A 15,930-nucleotide genomic window follows, 5' to 3' on the forward strand; every position below is an offset into this window, starting at 1 on the left:
TACCAATTCAGTGGCAGTAGTCATTTATTCATTTTGGATAAAGATTTTTTGGGAAAACTGAAAAAAGAATATATCATGGTCTTTAATACAGATGAAACTCGAAAAACTATAATATCGTGCAAAAGTTCATTTATTTTAGTAATGCAACTTAAAAGGTGAAACTAATATATGAGATAAATTCATTACATGCAAAGCAAGATAGTTCAAGCAGTGATTTGTCATAATTGGGATGATTATGGCTGATAGCTAATGAAAACCCCAAATCCACAATCTCAGAAAATTAGAATATTACATGCAATCAATAAAACAAGGTTTGTACATAGAACAATATCGGACCTCTGAAAAGTATAAGCATGCATATGTACTCGGTATTTGGTTTGGGCCCCTTTTGCAGCAATTACTGCCTCAATGCAGCGTGGCATAGAAGCTATCAGCCTGTGGCACTGCTGAGGTGTTATGGAAGACCAGGATGCTTCAATAGCGGCCTTCAGCTCTTCTGCATTATTTGGTCTCATGTCTCTCATCTTTCTCTTGGCAATGCCCCGTAGATTCTGTATGGGGTTCAGGTCAGGCGAGTTTGCTGGCCAATCAAGCACAGTAATTCCACAGTCATTGAACCAGGTTTTGGTGCTTTTGGCAGTGTGGGCAGGTGCCAAGTCCTGCTGGAAAATGAAGTCAGCATCCCCATAAACCTCGTCTGCAGAAGGAAGCATGAAGTGCTCCAAAATCTCTTGGTAGACGGTTGCATTGACCCTGGACTTAATGAAGCACAGTGGACCAACACCAGCAGATGACATGGCTCCCCAAATCAATATAGACTGTGGAAACTTCACACTGGACTTCAAGCATCTTGCAGTGTGCCTCTCCATTCTTCTTCTAGACTCTAGGTCCTTGGTTTCCAAATGAGATGCAAAAGTTGCTCTCATCAGAAAAGAGGGATTTGGACCAGTTGTTTTTCTTTAGCCCAGGTAAGACGCTTCTGACATGGTTTGTTGTTCAGGAGCGGCTTGACAAGAGCAATACGACATTTGAAGCCCGTGTCCAGGATCCGTCTGTGTGTCTTGATGCACTGACTCCAGCCTCAGTCCACTCCATGTGAAAGTCCCCAACACTTTTGAATAGCCTTTTCCTGACAATCCTTTCCAGGCTGCGGTCATCCCTGTTGCTTGTGCACCTTTTTCTTCCACACTTTTCCCTTCCACATAACTATTAATGTGCTTTGATGCAGCACTTTGGGAACATCCAACTTCTTTTGCAATTACCTTTCGAGGCTTTCCCTCCTTATGGAGGGTGTCAATGATGGTTTTCTGCACAACTGTCAGGTCAGCAGTCTTTCCCATGATTGTGCTTCCTACTGAACCAGACTGAGACCATTTAAAGGCTCAGGAACCCTTTGCACGTGTTATGGCTTAATTAGCTGATTAGAGTGGGACATTGAGCCTAGAATATTGAACCTTTTCACAATATTCTAATTTTCTGAGACTGTGGATTTGGGGTTTTCATGAGCTGTAAGGCATAGTCATCTCAATTATGACAAATCACAGCTTGAACTATCTTGCTTTGCATGTAATGAGTCATATATTAGGTTCACCCTTTAAGTTGCATTACTGAAATATATGCACTTTTGCATGATATTCTAATTTTTCGAGTTTCACCTGTATTTCCAGCATCCATTCTTATCGAGACATAAAATGATGCAATACAAAGTATTAATACAATTACTATAGCAAAACAGTGGGAACATTTATGTCCTTCAATCAATGGAAATCAAGTGTGACAAAATAAATAGAACCACAGAGTTTGAAAATTTTTTAATTAAAGCATGCTTTATTAATCTGTGGTAGCACTAGAACAATAGTAGCAAAATAATTTGTAATGTTTGATTGATTCAATTTGTAAATCTGCCTAATTGTTATGTGATCACCTCAATGACTAAAAATACCTGAGTGGAGGGAAGTACCACATATGAATATTTAAACTTGTCTCTCTCCTTTAGATTGAAAATTTATTTTTGTATACTTCCAAATAATGCATTTGTTGTTTTTTGGGATTTTTTTCTCAATGTTTTGATGACCACTTTTACTTAAAAAAAAAAAAAAAGAAACTGAAGAAAAAAGGTATTTAGATCAATAGCTCATTGAGTCAAAACTTGCCAACTTTTAAAATTTCTGACCAATTAATGCCAAAGTGCCAAAATGATTTGTACATTTCACAGTTTTTTAAAAAAAAGTTCAAATTCTTGAGGGCTTATAAAAGAAAATCTAAACAGCTATGTCTTATTATTTTCCTGTATTCTCTACTGTACATCAGTAGTTGAAGGGAGATCTCATGTGATGAGTTTGTGATGAGTCAGGCAAAATCATATTGTCATGCAGGATAATCTGTTACATGTAGAAGTGGTGCAGTGGTTAGAATGCAGTACTGCAGGCTACTTCTGCTGACTGCCAGCTGATTGCAATTTGGCAGTTCAAATCTCACCAGGCTCAAGGTTGACTCAGCCTTCCTTTCGAGGTTGGTAAAATGAGGACCACGATTGTTGGGGGGGCAATATGCCGACTCTGTAAACCGCTTAGAGAGGGCTGTAAAAGGACTGTGAAACAGTATGTAAGTCTAAGTGCTATTGCTATGTGGCCATGTATGCCTTCAAACCAGTTGGTTCTTGGTAAGATTTTAGAAGTTGTTTGCCATTGCCCCCTTTATCCAAGGGCTGAGAGAGGGACTGGCCCAAGGTTACCCAGCTGGCTTTATGCCTAGGATGTTAAGGTCTCTTGGATTCTAGCCTGGTGTCTTAACTACTACACTGAACTGACTCTACAATCTTATAAACAGTAGCTAACAAATCCCTTTCAGCCATTTTATTAAGTAAACACAGAGCTGTGAAAAAGTTCAGCCAAGTCTTTCCATCCTGAAAGCAACATGGAGAGATGAGACACGGAGTCAAGCGCTACATTATAATCCCATCAACCAATGAATTAAATTTCAATCTGTAGAGTTTTTTTTTATTACAAAACATTTGACACAAGGCAAAGTTACAGAGTTAATGTGCTTAATGATGCCAGATTAGTAAAAAAATGATCTCTGAAACTAAGAAGAAATTCTTATGGAGGCTGAATGTCCAAGAGGGCAGGGCCAGCCACTTGAAGGCTTCTGCATATCCATTTTAATGATGGTTGTTTCTAAGTAAAAAAAAAATTATTTGATCTTTTTTTCTAACAGAAACTTGGCTGGGGCGGAAGACCAATATTTTATTTTGAGGGAATCTCCTTTAATCGCTTTGGTACATTTCTCCTTCATTCACCCTCCTTAGAAAAGCTTTCCAAGCCACTATAGATTTCTGTCCACTCCCCTTTTCAGGCTTCAATCCAATTATGAATAGAAAAAGACTTTTAAAGTGTAATAGAACATTCCTCTTACAAGACACAGCAATGGTAAATCTCACTTATTGCAGAAACTGACTGTAGGATAACGATTATAACAGTACTTTGAACTTTATCAAATTGTACTTTCTGCAAGAATATGTCTGTTAACTGGGATCATCCATAAAACTAAAAAAAAATGGTATTATGTTTTAATACACCAATCATGAGCTCCATCATAGATAGCCTGAAGTTCCAAGACCCTACAGAATTCAGTTATTACTGCTTTGTAGAAAATCAAAGTCTGTACCAATGGAGTCTCAGAGGGATGCCCACACTAATCTCTGGTTGGCCCACACTAATTTCAACCCTCCCATTTGGAGATAATTACCACCCAAACTTCTATGACTGTACCAGTCTACCTGGAGAAGGTGATTCCAAAGGTAGTAACATAAGAGTCAAGCCATATAAGACTTTTAAAAACAGAACCAAAATACAGAATTGTAACCCTAAATCTATTGGCAACTACTGCAACATCTACTGTAGGTGTTAACAAGGCTGATGCAATTCTTACATTGCCAACATGTGGACAGGTACGTTTTGCATCTACTGTCGTTACTAAATAGTTCACAAAAGCAGCCCTGTATGTGGTGCATTGCAGTAATCTACCCTGGCACCAGATCCTTTTGCTCCAGGTATGGCCAACACACTGGTTCCTTAGCCACAGCCTGTGCCTTGTTAGCAATCTGGAATGCCCTCTAGATAGAAAGATGAGACTCAAGTGAATGAGGTGATTTTAATAACAGCGAATTGTTGTATTCCATTTTTAATATTTGAACTATATTACAATCTAATAATATCATATGTACACTTGAAATCCAAAGTCCCAAATGAATTTGTTTTGAAACTACGTTTATAAAAATAATGCGTGCAAAAGTATAATTCTTGCCTATGTATTGTTGAAGGTAGTCAAATCCAAATGGTCTGGTTATCCACATAGCTCTATTTGCATGTCTTCAGCATTTTTATGATTACCTTGAAACTAGACCTTGCTTCCTGCAAGACATAAAGACTTTTGGTTCTTGCGAAGTCAAAGATTTTGAACCAGAGGAGGAATCCAGCTGCCAGGAAGTCCTAACATTTTCAAAAATCTGTTCTGAAAACTCTCCGGAAGAGTGGAAGTGGTGATAAGGTGGCTGGCAAGGGTGACGGACAAAGCTTGCCTTACTCCTACTCTGAAGAAAACTCCAGGAGATTCCATCACTGTAGAAATAAATTCTGGGTCCCATTTAATAATATGAGCTCTTCCAAAAAAATAATAGTAATTGTACAAGTGATGTCATTACTAGACATAGATCTGCATTGTATTTCTATGGCAATGCATTCTTACATTTACAGAACGTTCAGAGATTGGGCAGAGAACTGCTGTTCTACCAATGTCCCAAAGGTGCTTTTTCAAGGGACAACTGGACCATCTGGTTTTTCTATGAAGACTGAAGCTTCCTGGATTAGAAGCGAACCGTCTTCAAAGAAAAACCAGAAAGTCCATTTGCCTCTTGGAAAAGCACCTTTAGGACAACCATGACCTGGATGACTGAGAATCTCCATACTCTACTAATGGTTTCCCACACAAGGTGAAATAATTTCTTAGGACAGTATGAGCTGATTGCCAAGCACGGTCAGTTGTCTCACATGTTCAGGAAAAAAAGATCAGCTATATGTCCAGGAAAAGTTATTGGAAGTAGAAGCAAATGAACTTAAAATTTTATCCAGGTTTCTCTGCTTCAAAAAGAAGCGTCTGGTATTTGAACTAAGTTTCTCAAGTTGATTATGGGGCCATGCTCACTGTAGACTGTATGTTTGTTTCACATTTTTAATTGAAAGTGTTACAATGAGGGCACGGAGATCTTTTCGGTTTCTGTGTATTGTTATCCTTCCTTTCAGTTCTTCACCTATAGAAACAAAACACAAATGCAAAGATTTTAAGTCTGTAGCAAACAGATTTTATTTGCTAATTTAAATCCCTCCCTCTGTCCTCCCAAAGTCTACCCCAGAGAAGATGGAGGTAAAGTGGAATGATAGTATAGGTTGAAACAAATGAAAATCATTAAGGAACATTACTGGGTTTTCCTCTAGTATTAGTACATAAATGTATTTATTTATTTCTGCTACAAATTATACGTTGTTCAATTTTCCAAAGTCTTTTAGAGACTTATACACGTTAAAAATAAAATAAAAATAACAAGGAAAACAAAACAGCAATCTAACACTAAGAACAATAAATCTTCTTGTCTATTACCACAGTATTAATTTGATATTACGTGGTGAGGTTCTGATGATTATTGGTTAAGATTTCTCCTGACTAGCTCCAATGATGTTGATCTTATAGAAATAACATCCTGCTTTCCTACATACCTCTTTAGATTTCAGATTAACCTGGATGACTCAATTCTTTGAGGTGAATGTATTTATTTGTACTTGCATGGCTATGCTTGTCTATGGAGATTCTCAATGATCCAGGTCGTGGTCGTCCCAAAGGTTCTTTCCAAAAGGCAATTGGATTTTCTTGTTGTTGTTTTTTCCTTTGAAAACATTCACTTCTTAGATGAGAAACGTTTTCAAGGGGGAAAAACCAAGTTGCCATTTGGAAAAGAACCTTTTGGACATGGCCACCCTTCTTGTCAAAGTGACAGTATATAATAAAAAGAATCAAAAGAGCAATACAAATAGCCATAAAACGCAGTATTTTTTTTTTGCAATTCAGAAACTTTCTCAAAACAAAGTTTCAATTATTATAGTAAATAATCTTGGAAGAATTTTATGTAGATATTTCCAGAGCTTTTATTAATTTAAGTAATTGAAATAAAGCAGAAAAAAGTAGTACTACTGAAAGTAGTATTGCACTTGTTAAATATATGTGAATGTTTAACTTGGCATGGCACACACTACAATAATTTGTAAAAGATGTAGCCACCTTCTGTGACTGCAAAGATGTAAGCTTGTTTTTATAATTAAACAGATTAATTTTCTGATATGTATAACAAAACCTGATGACACTTTCTTCAAAATACCCACAGCAAAAACAATTATAGGTAGTCCTTGACTTACAACAGTTCATTCAGTGACCGTTCAAAGTTACAATGGCACCAAAAAAGTGACTTATTATCATTTTTCATACTTACATGCTACTTGACCTTTGTAGCATCCCCATGATCACATGATCAAAATTCAGATACTTGGCAATTGACTCATACTTATGACTGTTACTGTGTCCTAAGGTCATGTTGCAATCTTTTGACAAGCAACATCTATGAGGAAGCCAGGTTCACTTAACAACTATGTTACCCAGAAGTGGTATTCAGCAGGTTCTGACCAGTTCTGGAGAACCAGTAGTGGAAATTTTGAGTAGTTCGGAGAACCGGCAAAGACCACCTCTGACTGGCACTGCCCCCATCTATTCTCTGTCTCCCGAGTCCTAGCTGATCAGTTTGGTCTTCTTTTGTTGCCCTGCACAGGAGAACAGGGCTGGAAAGCAGGTTAATGAGGTGGGGAGGGAATGGAGATTTTACAGTATCCTTCCCCTGCCATGCCCACCAGGCCACGCTCACAGAACCAGTAGTAAACTTTTTTGAATCCCACCACTAATGTTACCAACATCAATAGCAGTGGTTCACATAAGAATTGTGGCAAGAAAAGTCGCAAAATGGCAGAAAACTCACTTAACAAATGTTTCACTCAACAACAGGAATTTTGTGCTCAATAGTGGTTGTAAGTTAAGGACCACCCGTATTAGCTGAAAAATGCTATAGTTTTTTAAAATGTTTGTTGATGTAAAGCTGTAATTCTACCCCAGATCATTTCATCTGCACAGAGTTTCACTTTAATTATGGGATTAAAACCTGCTTTTTAAAGCAAATGAATCTGTGAAACCCGGTGAATTTGTGAAATCTAGAAAATAGCATTTTTATAAGAACTGATGAGAGTTTTCAATCAGGGCAGCCCTCCATTATTTATTACCAAGCTAATTGCATTAAGTGAACCAGACAATCAGCTTTATTCATTGTCACGAGGCAGATCTTTGCCTGTCTCGCTCCAATGGGCTACATTAAATCTCCTTTTGTGCGCCACCATTTCTGTTCCTGAACTGAAGCAATGGCAGGGCAATCAGAACAGGAAAGAAGATCAGGCCAATTAATCAATGCCATGGGGAAATAAAATGACTGATGTGCTCTCAACAGCTTTGCTGCTCTAAACACAGTAGAGAGGATGCCTTCGAAGGCTGAGCTGCATCACCTCTGCTCAAGAAGTAGGTGAGATACAAGTCACGCTGCAGTCTGATGCAGCCTGAATTCATCACCCTACTCCTATGGAACTAACACTCCTCCAGCAAATAAAATGAAGTCTGATTTCCCTTTAACAAATCTTCCAGAGAAGCATGCAATTATAATGACTATGGTTTTTTTAAATCCCTTGGAGGCCTGGTTCTACGGCTGAGCACATTATAGCAATTGTCATAGTTGGCTTTTACTTCAATGGAAATGTTACCCACAGACATACTGAATGATCTTTATGGCAGCTAAGGGCTAAAAGTAATTATATTGCTCAACCGCAAGATGGGAAATTGTTCATAAGCTAATGAGATTAGTAGCAGTATAAGCCTCCAGAAACAGCAAGTATAAATACGCAGTATCTAAGACCACACATGTTAAACTGGCTCATCACTAGTAAGCCATACGCTTGAGTTACCTGCTTTTTTTTTTTTTTTTGTATTTCCTGCAAAATTTTGTATTTATATTTTCTGTATTTCAGATTCAGTTTGAGAAAATGGTCTTAAATGTGCCTCTTGTTTCCATAGTTTTAAATTAAAAGTAGCTATTTTGGAGTGTGTTTATTGAAATTCATTAAAAAAAATTAAAATATTACCAATAGTCTAAAAAGAAGGCTGTCTCATATATGATTTTCATATTTTCTGGCAAAATAAGTCTTACTATCTACACACATATTTACATTGAGTGCACACTTTTATTGATCTAGCTGAACTGAATTAAACTATCAAGAATGAAATAGCCTTCAGTAAAATGCCCCTTTTAAAATATTTTGATTGCTCATGTAAAGATTGCTCTTTACTATCTTAAAGTCCATGTAGAAACTACATAGCAAGGAACCATAAAAACATAAAAGATGCGCTTGTGCTAATTTATTGCTAATAGAATTTGCTGGCATAAGGATTTTATTTTTCAGCTTAATTCAGTAAGTCAATACAAAAAAATAAAGCTTTTTTGGAAAAAAAATCAAGGTAAGTTATACATACTGACAGAAAGTAGAAAACATACTCTGTCAGGGAAGATACAGAATATACATTATGTTTGTGGTGTGTGAATGTACACCCACCCACACATATACACACACTCACACAATATTAAGAGCTGGGGGAAATTAGCCAAATTTAGTACGGTATAAATTTGTATAAATAAAACTACAGCATATTCAGGCAATAGCTGTAGAATTGGCGGTATGCATTTCTGTTATCTAAGATTCTGATTTTAAAAAATTCCCTTTAAGAGAAATGTAAATTTACTTGTCTCTGAAATATCAGATGGGTCTTTCTTCACCGATTTAGCCCTGTAGCAAAATATTGAGAACAAATGAAGCACAGTAGCAATGTTCTGTTGAACCTCATTCTGTGTACCACTGTCACATTCCGGAGCATCATTCAATATCTCTTTACTCACTTCATCATCATCAGCTATGCAAAGTACATTTTGAAAAGCATGTTGCCATGACCTCTTAGAAAAAAGGAATTGTATGAAACTAACATTGCTGTTGATACAGAGAAGGAGTTTAAGGAAGGATATTTCACATATGCCAACACATTTTCACAAGTGCCCCTTGTAAATGCACTTTTCCTGCACAGTCAAATGGTCTGGTGATTTTACCAGTTGCCCTTTCTAGCCAAAAAAAAAAAAAATTAAATCAAAAATGATGCATGGTATAATCATATTACATGAATGTTACAACTGGTTTATGGAAACAAAGAATCAGAAAACTGTATTATTTTTGTTTGCCTAAAGGAGATATAACAAATGAGTAATTATTGTAAATAAATGCTTATGTAGAAATAGTATTCTCTTGTGCTCCAAACAAACTGGCATAATCCATACACTGGGTAAAAATCTGATTAGCCATTAGCTTCTCTACATAGAATTGCAGAATGTTATAAATTGCAAGGGGCCTTCTGGGTCATGTGGTCCAAACTTCTGCAATTGCCGGAAGTCTATTAACCCATCCCAACAGATGGCCACCCAGCTCATTTGTAAACTTCCGGTGAGGGAATCCACCACTGATCTAGACAGACCGTTCAGAAATCACTTGATACTCAGTCTGAATCTCCTGTTAGTGTCAACACACTAGGCTTGTGGTTTTAACAGAAAACATATTTGCCCCCTTGTGCATGACAACTTTTAGTTATTTGTAGACTGCTATGATGCGTGTTGTCAACTTCTCTTTTGCAAGCGAAGCATGTCTACATTATTTAATTGCTTCCCATATCTGGCTGGTGGGCAGCTTTACCATCAAGATAGTTCTCTTAATCTGCACCAGTTTCTACATATTCTTTTTAAAGTGTGGTGCCTTGATTACTAATCAAATCTGATTAGTAATAAAATGGGAGACTACCGGGAAACAGTAGGGTAGTCCGGAAAATTGAAACAACATACTGGAAAGAAGATAATGATAAACCACTTTCTGATCATTGCCAAAAAAAATAAATGTCTGTATCCACTAGTCACAAAAAGTTAACTTAAGCAACTATTTATCTTTTTTTCTATGACTCTGCAACTTCAACGTATGCATAGGAATTCATTTTTACATTACCATTACAAACACAAATAATTAATATGCAGGAAATGGACAAATGGACAAAGAAAAATGGGCAGATTAGTGGAAGTATTTACTCCAAGTGCAGATTACCAGTACAGACAGCAATTGAAGTATTATCTTCTGTGATCTGGGCATAATCTTTTGGTTAATATGACCCAAAATGGCACTAACCTCTTTAGCTACTGTAATATTGTTTGCTATTTGTCTCACTGACATTCCTAACAACTTCCCACATAGCATGCATCTTTAATCCTGTACTTATATACATTTCATATTGATAACCTTATTACTGTTATCAATGAACATCATTCTTTGGGGTTTGGCCCAATAGTAATCCGCTTGAGATCATTCTGAACTGTGAAATTTTTTTTGTCCTCTATGATGCCAGCCAACTCTTGAAGTTTAGTAGCATCTTCAAATCTGACTGGCATGCCTTCTATTCTATGCTATTTTTAAAGCTATAGAAAAGCACTAGTCTGAAGACAGAATCTTGGGAATCCTATTCAATCACTACAGAATCATTTAATAAAAGGTGTGCTGGTTCGACCAACTGCAAAATCTACTGCTCCACATTACCCTCTAGCCCATATTCATCCATCTTGTTAAAGAGTAAAAGCAGATATTTTGTCAAATGCTTTATTGGTATTATGATATGCTATGTCCACAGCATTCCCATATCTCTTCCCACCCCCAGTGATTCCTTTTGAAATAAAAAGATAAGTTTAGTTTGACAATTTGTTTCTGCAAAACCCATGTTGTTTTCAGGTAGCAATACCTTTTCAAACAGTTTGTAGGCATGTTACTTGACAATCTATCAACATTACTATGCTTTCAACTATCATTTTCTAGAGCCTTTCTATTGCCTTTTTAAAATACTGGGACTATGTTTGCTCTTCCAATACCTAATCAGTTCTCTAGGCAGTTTCCAATATTATACTCAACAGTACTGAGGTCATTTCTATCAAATGGCATGTAATTTGCAAGGCCCAGAAGTCTTAAATTCATGTAAAATAGATGGATTCTTACAGGTCAATGGGGAACCTGACAATGTCAGAATTTATTAGTTTCCCTGCATCATGTTGAGGATTTCCAAATGTCTCCCTCCATTACTAGCCATGCATGTAGCTACCAGTAATGCCTAATACTACTATCTGAATATGTGTCTGTTTGTTTCCCACATCCAATTTAAAGCCCTTCTGAAAAAGTTAACGAAGTATTTGCTAATACTTGGGCAATTCTGCCCATTTTTCTTTGTACATTTCCCTGTCCCTTTTCCCTATTCCCATTCTCTGTGTGCATATTAACTATTTATGTTTGTAATAGTAATGTAAAAATGAATTCCTATGCATAAGTTGAAGTTGCAGAGTTATAAAAATATAACCAGTTGCTTTTTGTGCCTAGATGGATTAAGACATTTTTTTTTGGCAATGATAAGGAAGTGATTTGTCATTATCTTCTTCCTAGGATGTTATTTCAATTTTCCGAACTAGCCTACAGTTTCCTGGTAGTCTCCTATTTTATTACTAACCAGATTTGATCCTACTCACCCTTAGTAGGCTGAGTATTTCCACCTAGAGTCTTAGAAATTCTGGATCAGTATTAAAATATTTTTCACATATGCTACAACAAAAGCAAAATGGAATAGTGGTGGCACAGGGTTAAGCTTTTGAAATGTATGTGGATTTATTAACATCCAATCTGTTCTGAAAAGTCTAATGGCATGACAAAAATATATACCTTCTTCAACAGAAATTGGTTTCTCCAGAAAAAACATTGTTTGTTTCCAGTGTGTCTTGGTACAACAGGGACTAGTTGAAAGCAGGATCTGCAGTAACAAAATTCAGAGAACCCCAATAAAGTACAAGTCTAAGCAACAAGCTTCATTAATTCATTACATAACCATACATATTAAATGCTTGCAATACCAAATAGGCATATTTCCAAACACCTTAAGGCAAAAAGCTGCCAACGTATAAATATATTCTACAATTAATTTTGAACATGTAGCTTTGAAATACTTACTTGTTTATTACAATTCTTCTCAAAATGCACATCAAAATATCCAGCAATTGCCTTAATTAAAAGGAAAACAAAATAGTAAACAGAAATTTTATTAAATAGGCTATTATACTCATTCCCAATAACAGAAACCAGCCCACTATAATCCATGTTAAGCTTTAACATGCTGAAAATATAACAATGTTTTCTAAAAGGCCTGCTTTCTTCAACACTCCTGCTTTTACTCTTGTGAAGCACTTCTTTCAAATGCTGTTTACCTTTGTTGATGTGCCCATTAGGACTGCCAGGTGGCTTCTTTGAAATTACCTCAGATCAAATAACAGAAAAATTGTCTCCTGTTCTGTCCAGTGACAACACAGTCTGAAACGTGAATCTGTCTGACTTTATATATGAAACTTTATGGACTCAGAAAATATGGACATGAAAATGAATTGTGATTTGCTGATGAACTGGGGGAACCTCTTGAAATATAACAGGCTCCATAATGATCCTTGCTTATGATTCATATTTTTATGTCTTCCATACTGGAAGACATAAATTTGAGATCTTCTGTCTCACCTTCTCTTCCTTCCCTTGTCCATGTTACATCCTTTACCCCCTTTTATTTTTAGGCCTTTCTGTTTCACTTGATTTTTCCTCCACATCTACCCTCATGCATGCTTCCCTTTTCTCCTCAAAATAAAGCAGCAGAAAGTCACGTTCAAAAAGAAGCTGTTTTGCTCCACTCCCTGCTGTAAAAGGAAAAGCAAAATATTTCAGCTGTCTAGTAAGTAAACCAAAATGACTGCTACCCACCCAGTCTAGGTACTAGGCTGCTAAATTCCAAATTTTTCAGCAACTTCTTTAAGTCACAAAACCTGCCTTTCCCTATCTGTTCCTTTAGTCTCTCCCATGTTGTCAGCAATTCAAGATCGACCAGATGAGAATAAAGTCATGCATTCTAAAACCGTTTTTATTATGATACAGTAACAGAACCTTGCAAATCCAAATGCTCCTTCTTCCTCTCATCTTCAAGAAAATTAGGGGGGTGTGTGTGTCAAGGCAGAGATGCTTTCTCAAATGACATTTCTGACTTTTTTTAAAAAGAAAATCTCCTTTCCTCAAGGTTACTCTTATAGCCCATTATGTATACTTTTTGGCAGGCAAAGAATAATGGCCACGTTTTCCAAAAATATTTGAATTTGAAAAGAAAGGTGGTTGTTCATGGAGAAATAGCTTTAAAAAAACCTATATTACATTCTACAACTAGGCCTGAACCATTTATCAGCACAATTTCAATGTTGACCTATGGGAGGAAAAGCGGCTCTGACTCAACCTTATAAAGATGGAGTTGCTTTGGCTTTTTGCTCCCCCATGGGCTGATGATGTGCTATCTTTGACTCTTGCCTTCTCTAGACAGAGCTGGTGAGCGATTTTGCATATCTTCCTAGAATTGCAGCTCCTGGTCAAAGAGGTGGCAGCCATCATTAGGGGAGCCTTTGTACAAAAATACCTTGTGCATCAATTGTGCCCATTCCTGGTCTGGAAGCCTTGCTTGCAGGAACTCAAGACTTAGTTGCTTCTTAGGTGGACTATTACAATGCATTTTACATCTTGTTGACCTTAAAGCCATGTGGTGCTGGGTGCCCTTAGGTTGCCCATTATCACATCACTGTTGTGACATCTGCCAGATTTTTTTTCTAGGTGCAGTTTGCCAGCCTTTGAAGGCAGATTTGATTAGGAAACTAAAGTCATGCATGCTAATACTGATTTATTTTTTATTTTTTTAAACAGTTTATTAGATTGAAAAGAAAGAAAAAAGAAAAAGAAAGAAAGAAGATGAAAAATATTTAGAATGCCCGAAATTAGGAAAGTTATTTACCACACCAGCAGACGAGTGTAAAAAGAAAGGAATTGCAATATATGTAAAAGAGGATTTAAAAGCAGAGCCAATATGGTCGGATTCGGAAGGAAGGACTCTGGTTTTACAGATCTGGATTAATGACATCCCAATTCTCTTAGTAGTAATTTACGCCCCGAACGGGGACCAAAAAGAGTTTTTTAAACACCTATATGGAAAAATGGTTGAATTGCAACAAAAAAACATCTGTATTATAGGGGATTATCAAAAAGACTGTATTATTGTTGAATATCAAAAAGACCACAGCAACGGCGGGAAAAATAAAAAGGGGGAAAGAGAGCTCCCTAAGATTTGCAGGGAAATGATGAAAGAGCTAAATTTGACAGATATATGGAGAAGACTACATCCTGGGAAAAAACAGTTTACATTCTATTCAAATCCCCACCAAACATGGACACGGATAGATATGGCATGGATGAATGGGGAAATAGCAAACGAAATAAAAGAAGTGGAAATTTTGCCCAATGAATGGGCAGATCATAACCCAATTCAGATAATATGGAAGGGTAGGGTAAAATCAAAGAAAAGATGGACGTTAAACACTCAATTAATAAAAGAGAAAGAATACATCAATAAATTAAAGGAGGAATTAAACTTTTTTATAAAAGAAAACGATAATGGAGAAACTACAAAACAAAATATATGGGATACAATGAAGGCGGTAATAAGAGTTATAACAATCTCTTATAATGCCAAGAGAAATAAGGAAAAATATTCCCAACAAAATAAACTACAACGAAGAATTAAGGAGCTGGAAACTCTACTACAGAATACTCCAAAAGATACAAAACTGCAAAACCAGATAAGTATAGCTAAACATAAATTGAATTTAATCGAACAAGAGAAAATGATTACAAATTTGAATTTGACTAGACAAACCTATTTTGAACATGCCAACAAGCCAGGAAGATGGCTATCTTATAAATTAAAAAAAAGAAAGAAAAGAGAATGATATACCAGTTAATAGATAACAAGGGAGATATATACCAGGAAATAGAACAGAAAAAAGAAATCATTCATAAATACTTTGAAGATCTATACAAAAAAGAAGAGGTTAGTGAAGATAGAATAAGGAACTATTTAGATGAAGTTAAAGATAAGGTAATTGGGGAAGAAATGGCAGAACTATTAAATAAAGACATTACTGAATCGGAATTGAAATCAGCAATAGATAACCAGAAAAATAACAAAACCCCGGGCCCAGATGGAATCCCAGGGGAGCTCTACAAGGGAATAGTAGAACAAATCGGACCATTTATGTTGGAAGTTTTTAATGACGTTTTACTAGCAGCCAGGATGCCGGACTCATGGAGGGGGGCGCTGATTTCGCTGATCCCGAAGGAGGATACAGATCCCAGATATATAAACAATTACAGGCCGATTTCACTTCTAAATACCGATTATAAAATATTCACTTCTATTATAGCAAACAGATTAAAAAGATTGCTAAACTTGTATATACATGAAGATCAAAACGGATTCCTTCCAACTAGGCAAATAAAGAATAAATCTAAGAATAGTATTAGACGTACTAGAATTTTATGAAGCCCACCCTGAGAGACAAGTAGCACTCATGTTCCTAGATGCAGAAAAAGCTTTCGATAATCTGAATTGGCAATTTTTAATTCAAAAAATTTATAATTTGAATCTGGGTACCAAATTTGAAAATATTATAACAACTATCTATGACACACAACAAGCCAATATAATAATAAACGGGAACACACTCGCCCAATAAAGATAGAAAAAGGAGTGAGACAGGGCTGCCCACTCTCT

The 15,930-nt window shown here is 36.4% G+C and overlaps 1 protein-coding gene across 2 annotated transcripts in view; it reads right to left on the minus strand.

Moving 5' to 3' along the window:
• Positions 1 to 2,977: 2,977 nt before the first annotated feature.
• The window catches only part of PRMT3 (protein arginine methyltransferase 3), a 74,348-nt gene continuing 61,395 nt past the window's right edge, over positions 2,978 to 15,930 (minus strand). For both annotated transcript variants that reach the window (XM_087951107.1, XM_026664753.2), the window contains 3 exons: positions 12,258 to 12,308; positions 11,973 to 12,060; positions 2,978 to 5,308 (listed from right to left, as the gene is read on the minus strand). In XM_087951107.1, coding sequence (XP_087807233.1) covers positions 5,199 to 5,308; positions 11,973 to 12,060; positions 12,258 to 12,308 — 249 coding nt within the window. In that variant the 3' untranslated portion in view covers positions 2,978 to 5,198. The remainder of the gene's footprint in view (positions 5,309 to 11,972; positions 12,061 to 12,257; positions 12,309 to 15,930) is intronic.

This window comes from Notechis scutatus, chromosome 1 (assembly GCF_049901735.1).
Source record: "Notechis scutatus isolate UNSWTSFEM ecotype Mainland chromosome 1, rNotScu1.2, whole genome shotgun sequence".
Lineage (NCBI taxonomy): Eukaryota > Metazoa > Chordata > Lepidosauria > Squamata > Elapidae > Notechis > Notechis scutatus.